This window comes from Protobothrops mucrosquamatus, unplaced genomic scaffold, assembly GCF_001527695.2.
Source record: "Protobothrops mucrosquamatus isolate PMUCROS unplaced genomic scaffold, P.Mucros_1.0 scaffold3842, whole genome shotgun sequence".
NCBI lineage: Eukaryota > Metazoa > Chordata > Lepidosauria > Squamata > Viperidae > Protobothrops > Protobothrops mucrosquamatus.
The window spans coordinates 114815-122388 of record NW_015389793.1 but is presented as its reverse complement, the minus strand read 5'-3'; the positions used below and the strand labels follow the sequence as shown (position 1 = coordinate 122388).

The following is a 7574-nucleotide window of genomic DNA, read 5'->3' as shown; positions in this document are numbered from 1 at the left end:
TTCTGGGAGTTGAAGTCCACGAGTCATGAAGGGGCCATAGTTCCCCATGCTGGCTCAGGAATTCTGGGAATTGAAGTCCTCAAGTCATGAAGGGGCCATAGTTCCCCATGCTGGCTGAGGAATTCTGGGAATTGAAGTCCTCAAGTTATGAAGGGGCCATAGTTCCCCTATGCTGGCTGAGGAATTCTGGGAGTTGAAGTCCGCAAGTCATGAAGGGGCCATAGTTCCCCCATGCTGGCTGAGGAATTCTGGGAGTTGAAGTCCACGAGTCATAAAAGAGCCAAGGTTGCCTACCCCTGGCCCAGTCTATAACTTTCCATCTATTTTGCAAACGAAGGAAAACGGGTTACTCCGTGACCGCTTCCAGCGTCTTGTGTGAATGCAGCCACTCTGGGAGAATTCTGCCTCTCAAACTCCCCCTCCTCCTTGCAACCTCGTCCCCACCACTCCCATTTTGAGGGGTGGTCTCTCGCCGACCGACCTGACAGATGGGGCTAAGCCTCGGGCAGCCATTTTTGACCGGGTGCTCCGTAAAGGTGATGTACGGCATGTTGGTGGACCATGGGTTCCAGCGGGCGAGGAAGTTTGGCTCTTGCTGAGTGTCCCAGAAGATCCTAAGGCCTTCCCCGGTCCTCCTAGAAAACAAAACATTTTGGGTCAATGTTTCTCAACTTTGGCAGCTTGAAGATGCGAGGACGTTAACTCTCAGAGTTCCTCAGAGAGCATCTGTTGACTTGGTAAGGCCACACTTGGAATACGGCATCCAGTTTTGGTCACCACGATGTAAAAAAGATGTTGAGACTCTGGAAAGAGTGCAGAGAAGAGCAACAAAGATGATTAGGGGACTGGAGGCTAAAGCATACGAAGAACGGTTTCTGGAATTGGGTAGGTCCAGTTTAACGAAGAGAAGGACGAGGGGGGACATGATAGCAGTCTTCCAGTATCTCAGGGGCTGCCCCAAAGAAGAGGGAGTCAAGCTATTCTCCAAAGCGCCTGAAGGCAGGACAAGAAGCAACGGATGGAAACTCATCAAGGAGAGAAGCAACCTAGAACTAAGGAGAAACTTCCTGACAGTGAGGACAATTAACCAGTGGAACTCCTCGCCTCCAGAAGCAGTGAATGCTCCAACACTGGAAGTTTTTAAGAAGAGACTGGGCAGCCATTTGTCCGAAATGGTATAGGGTTTCCTGCCTAAGCAGGGGGTTGGACTAGATGGCCTCCAAGGTCCCTTCCAATTTTTATTATTATTATTATTATTATTATTATTATTATTATTATTATTATTATTATTATTATTATTATTATTATTATTATTATTACTATTATTATTATACTTTAACTCCCAGAATTCTTCGACGAGCATGTGTAGGCTTCAACTTCCAGAGTTCCTTAGCTACCATCTGTGGACTTCACCTCCCAGAATTCCCCAGCGAACATGTGTGGACTTCAACTCCCAGAGTTCCTTAGCCACCATCCATCTACGGAGTTCAACTCCCAGAATTCCCCAATCAATGTGTGGACTTCAACTCCCAGAATTCCCCAGTCAACATGGGTGGACTTCAACTCCCAGAGTTCTAGATCCAGCATGGGAAGACTTCAACTCCCAAAGTTCCTCAACCTGCATGGATGGACTTCAGAGTTCCTCAGCCACCATGCTACCTGGGGGGATTCTGGGAGTTGAAGTCCACCCATCTTCAAGTTGTCAAGGTTGAGGAACACTGTTATGGGTGAAGGGGTGTTTCTAGCCTGTCCCAAAGGAGAGACTCCTTTAGATGGGACAAGCATCCAGAAGAACCAAGACCCCGGATATACAGAATACAGAATAGCAGAGTTGGAAGGGACCTTGGAGGTCTTCTAGTCCAACCCCTTGCTCAACCAGGAGACCCTATTCTATTCCAGACAGGTGGCTGTCCAGTTTCTTCTTAAAAACCTTCAGTGTTGGAGCACTCAAAACGTCTGGTGGCAAGCTGTTCCCCTGGTTAATTGTTCTAACCGTCAGGAAATTTCTCCTTATTTCTAGGTTCAATCTCCCTCTGAGGAGCTTCCAACCATCACCTCTCCTTCCTTCCTTCCTTGCTTCTTCCCTCCATCCCTTCCTCACTCACTCACTCACTCCCTTCCTTCCTTCTTTCCATCCTCTGTCCCTTTCCCTTCTTCCTTCCTCTCTCCCTTTTTCTCTTTCTCTACTCCCATTCTTCCTCTCTCCCTCCCTCCCTCCCTTCTCTCCTCTCTCTATCCCCCCTCCCATCTTTCCTCCCTTTATATCTCTCCCTTTCTTGTGTGCTTCCTCCCTCCCTCCTTCCCTCCCTCCTTTCATGTTTCCATCCATCCTTTCTTTCTGCTTCTCCTTCCTTCCTTGCTCAACCAGGAGACCCTCTAGTACCATCCTGGAAGAATGGCTGCGCAACGTCTTCTTAAAAACCTCCAGGGATGGAGCCCGTGGCGACCCAGGTAGGGAAGGAATATCCTAGAACAGGGCTTTTCAACCAGTGGTAGGGGTACCCCCTGTGGTACATTGGCACCTGGCAGGTGGTACGCGAGCATCCTAGAAAAGTGGTAGCAGGGGAGGGGAATGAGCTGAACTGGTGGCAGCACCGCACAAGCCTGAGCGAGAGACGGCTGGAGCTGCAGGGCTGTCGGGGCTCAGCGGAAGCCCCAGGATCAGTGCCGGGATCCAGCTGGAGCTCAGCGCTGATCCTGGCGCTTGTGCTGAGCCCTGAAGAAGCGCCGATCAGCTGGAATGTTGCAGCCTCTCCAGGGTCTTGTGATTTACATTCAGATGCTTGGCCACTGATTCATATTTATGACGGTCACAGAGTCCCAGGGTCATGGGAAGGGACCAAAACCTGCTGCAACCACCCAGCAGACGGGGGGAATAAAAACCAAACACCCCCCCACCCCATCCCCGCTGCCAATCCTCAACAGAAATGCTCACAACAATGAAAACCTCGGACAGGAGGAAGAGCGCCACCGGGTGGGCAGGCAGGTGTCTTGCTCGGCTGTGGCTTGGGGGGCACTTTTTTCAGTGCCATTGTGACTTCGTACAGTCACTAAGCGAACTGTTGTAAGTCGAGGACTACCTGTACTTCATCAGTTTTTTCCTTTTTTTGGTCATCAAGTTTTTGACCCCTTGCTAGGCGACTGGTGGTACTCGGATATTGCCATATCCTAAAAGTGGCACAATGGGTGAAAAGGTTGAAAAGCCCTGGTCTAGAAGATGGAAGGAGGTTTTGAAGGCCACCGTACCGAGGCCTGCAGGGAAGGTCTCCTGGGACTCGAAAACGGTTGGAGAACAGGAGAAAGTGAAACATTTCCCAAGGGTGACGCCTGAGCTCCTGAAAAAAACGACGCCGTGGATGAGTCAAGATGAAAAGCACCACAAAGCTCTTGTCTGGACCTTCCCCGGGAAATAAACCCCAGGGCAAGGAGAAGACAATGCCATTGCACAAGGGAAGGGGAAGAACACCCAGGTCCTCCCGTCCTACACAATGCAGGGAGGCGCAAAGACGTTCGCCTTCCTCGGTCCCCCGAGGCCGTGCAAGCTGGTTGCACCACCACCAGCCTGGGGCCTCCTTCTGGCTCTCCACCACGCCCACATCTTCTCTGAAGATGGTTGCTGGAATTGGGCATGTCTAGTTTAATGAAGAGAAGGACGAGGGGGGACAGGATAGCAGTATTCCAATATCTCAGGGGTTGCCATAAAGAAGAGGGAGTCAAGCTATTCTCCAAAGCGCCTGAAGGCAGGACCAGAAGCAACGGATGGAAACTAATCAAGGAGAGAAGCAACCTGGAACTAAGGAGAAACTTCCTAACAGTGAGAACAATTAACCAGTGGAACAACCTGCCTCCAGAAGTAGTGAATGCTCCAACACTGGAAGTTTTTAAGAAGAGACTGGACAGCCATTTGTCTGAAATGGTATAGGGTTTCCTGCCTGAGCAGGGGGTTGGACTAGATGACCTCCAAGTTCCCTTCCAACTTTACTATTATTATTATTATTATTATTATTATTATTATTATTATTATTATTATCTCGCCTTCCTTCAGGAACCCTGGGTCCATGATGGTGCTCGCCTCCAAGACGTTGTGGCTGCAACACTGAAGGTTTTTAAGAAGAGACTGGACAGCCATTTGTCTGGAATGGAATAGGGTCTTCTGCTTAAGCAAGGGGTTGGACTAGATGACCTACAAGGTCCCTTCCAACTCTGTTATTCTATTCTGTTCTGTTCTGTTCTAGTTCTCTTCTATTCTATTCTGCCTTCTCTTCTCTTCTCTTCTCTTCTCTTCTCTTCTCTTCTTCCATTCCATTCCATTCTATATTCTATATTCTATTCCATATATTCTATTCTATTCTATTCTATTCCCTTAAGAACCGCCTGGCTTAACCATGGAAATTCCGGTCGAGATCGTGGTCATCATTAGCCGTGGAAATTCCCTCCTTAACTGTGGCTGTAAGTGGAGGACTGCCTGGTGGACAGATGTTCGAAGCAAGGGCCGCCGGGTGTTGGAATTCTTCTTTGGAGACTTTAATCTTCCAGGAGAGACAGAGGAGATGGGGTGTCCCTTCCCTGCTCAGCGAAATGATCGGGTTTCCCGTTTCAAATGTAATTATTAAAAAGCCACACAAACACCCTTCCGAAGGCTGCCAAGACTCAGGCTGGGCCAAACCAACGTATTGCCCATCCAATAAATCCTCCTCCTCTTTTTTCTTTTTTTTTGTTTAAATCTTTTTGTTCTTTCCTAAAGACATAACAATAAACACGGCTCCTAACTCAGGTGTAGAGAAAGCAGAAAAGGAGGAGGAGGAGAAAGAAAGGAAAGAAGTAAAATAATAAGCAGATTTAAGTCTTTTTTTTTTCTTTCTGTCTTTTTTTCTTTCTTTCTCTTTCTCTTCTTTCTCTCTTTCTTCTCTCTTTTTCCTTCCTTCCTCTTTTTCTTCTTCCTTTCTTTCTTTTTCTTTCTTTCTTTCTTTTTCTCTTTCTCTTCTTTCTTTCTCTTCTCTTTCTTTCTGTCTTTCTTTTCCCCCACTTACTTTCTTTCTTTCTTTCTTTCTTTCTTTCTTTCCTTCTTTTTTATTTCTTTCTTCTTGATCTTTCTTTTCTTCTCTTCTCTTTCTTTCTTTCTCTCTTTCTCTTTCTTTCTCTCTCTTCTTTCTCTCTTTCTTCTCTCTTTTTCCTTCCTTCCTTCCTTCCTTCCTTCCTTCCTTCCTTCCTTCCTTCCTCTTTTTTCTTGTTTCTTGCTTTCTTTCTTTTTCTCTTTCTCTTCTTTCTTTCTCTTTCTTTCTCTTCTCTTTCTTTCTCTTTCTTTTCCCCCCCTCTCTCTCTTTCTTTCTTTCTTTTCTTCCTTCCTCTTTTTTATTTATTTCTTCTTGATCTATCTTTCTTTCTTTCTTTCTTTCTCTTTCTTTCTTTCTTTCTTTCTTTCTTTCTTTCTTTCTTTCTTTCTTTCTTTCTTTCTTTCTTTCTTTCTTTCTTTCTTTTCTTTCCTGTCTGTCTTTTCTTTCTTTCTCTTCTCTTTCTCTTTCTTTCTTTCCTTCCTTCCTTCCTTCCTTCTTTCTTTCTTTCTCCTTCCTTCCTTCCTTCCTTCCTTCCTTTATTTCTTTCTTTCTTTTTTTCTTTCTGTCTTTTCCCATTCAAGGAGCACCTGGCTTTCGAGAGAGGAAAAACAAAACAGGAGGCGTGCATTTTCTCTGGAGAGAGAGAGAAAGATCTCACAAACTGCATTCCACAATTGAAGGCCCAGTAAGTTGCAAATAGCAGAAGAGGGAAATTGTAGCCCCCACATTCCTGGATGGGATTAGATTTTGGGGTGTCCGTGTATCACTTGGAAATATTTCTGAATGTGGGCTCTTCCTTGGAGAGATGAAACGCTCTACCAATTACATCTAGTTATCAAAACCATTTGTTTAAGGACTATTCAAAGTTACCACGGTGCTGAAAAAAGCAACTTATGGCTAGTTCTCGCGCTTGTGACTGTCGCAGCGTCCCCGCAATCAAAACTGGGGTGCTTGGAAAGCAGCCTGTATTTCTGACAGTTGCAGCATCCCAGGGGAGGGGTCTCGTGATCCCCTTTTGCGACCTTCTTAGGAATCTCCCGGCAAGCAAAGTCACTGGGGAGGGGGAGGGGAAATGGATCCACTTAGTGACTGTGTGATTTGTTTAGTGACCGTGGCAAAAAGGTCACAAAACCGGTGCAACTCGTATATCCCCATTGTGGCCTGCTTATTCTCTTGCAATCCCTTTCTCTGCAATCTCTCCAGGGTGGTATAAAAAGAAAACATCCCTTCTCTTCTCAGTCATTGCCAACATCAACCTCCTTCCGCAGTGAACGGCAAAGCCGTAGCCTATTTGACACACCTTGTGTAGCGTCGCCCACGTTCTCGAGATGTTCCTTCATCTCTTCCCCAGCCATGGATCAAACTGGAGCAAATCCTCTTTGGTGGTCCTGAGGTCCCTTTCTCCTTCTCTTTGTTTGAAGAGAAGTAGGGAGAGGAACGTGGAGAGGACCAAAGACGGCTTGCCCCACTTTGACCCAGGGCTGAGGATGAGATGAAGGAACATCTTGAGAACATGTCAGAAGACGCGAGAGCCGGCTTGGCTGGTGTTCAGCACAACTGGGGTGAAGCCTTCAAAGGATTTGGAGAAGGATGAGCGGGCCAGCCTTTTTCGCTCTTTGAAAAAGCACCGCCGGTTGTTGCGGGCAACTTGAGACTTCTGAATGTGGTCAACCCCAGAAGAAGGCTGAGCCAAGAATGCTTGACTGTTAAGCCCCAAGGATCTCCTGGCTGGAAAACGTCTCCTGTCTTTGCTCCAGCCGCAAATCTTCTTTTCGGAGAACAATAAATGTGGTTTAGAAAGGAGAAGAAAACTGATTCTGGATGGAGTTGGGGGGTCCCGTCCCCGGTTTTGGTGACTAGGTGGGTCCAAGCTTCAGAGGAAGGAACAGACCCACATCTCTGTGGGGTCAGGAACTTTACTAAGGCCAATGAAAAAGGAGTCAATTAGAGCTGGAAATTAATCAAGGCTTGGAACAAAGGTGCCAAGGACAGATGACTTCCGTGGCTGTGTTCTTCTCTAGGTGGTCCTCAACTTTGGCAGCTTTTAAGATGGGCGGACTTCAACTCCCAGAATTCCCCAGCCGCAGGTGCTGTAGTAGGACACCCTCTGCACAAATGGACCGGCTGCGTCAAGAGGCAACAAGTGGCCTCCATTCAAACTTCGTCTTTTTCTTTCCTCTCCCTCCTCCTCCTGTCCCTCCTCCTCCTCCTTTTCCTGGTCCTCCTCCTCTTCCTCCTCCTCCTGCACCATCACAATTCCTTCTCCTCCTTCTCCTTTCCCACCATTGCTGCCTCAAGCCCCGCTTCTCTTTCTCCACCATCAGCCTGTTTCTCCCTCTCCTCCATCGTCACCCCTTTCCATTCTCCTCCTCCTTCTTCTCAGCCATCACCAACACTTCTTCTCCACCATCATCCTTCTCTTTCTTCTCCTCAACCATCGCCACCATCCCTCCTCCTTCTCCTATTCTTCTCCTTCTCTTACTCCTTCTCCTATTCTTCTCCTCCTTCTCCTATTCTTCT

General features: G+C 47.3%; 1 protein-coding gene across 1 annotated transcript in view; it reads right to left on the bottom strand.

Annotated features, from left to right (window-relative positions):
• Nucleotides 1-481: 481 nt before the first annotated feature.
• Nucleotides 482-7574, bottom strand: part of LOC107298280 (tumor protein p63-regulated gene 1 protein-like) — a gene marked incomplete at its 3' end in the record, with an annotated part of 20964 nt that continues 13871 nt past the window's right edge. The window contains exon 4 of the mRNA XM_029286485.1: nt 482-635. Coding sequence (XP_029142318.1) covers nt 482-635 — 154 coding nt within the window. The remainder of the gene's footprint in view (nt 636-7574) is intronic.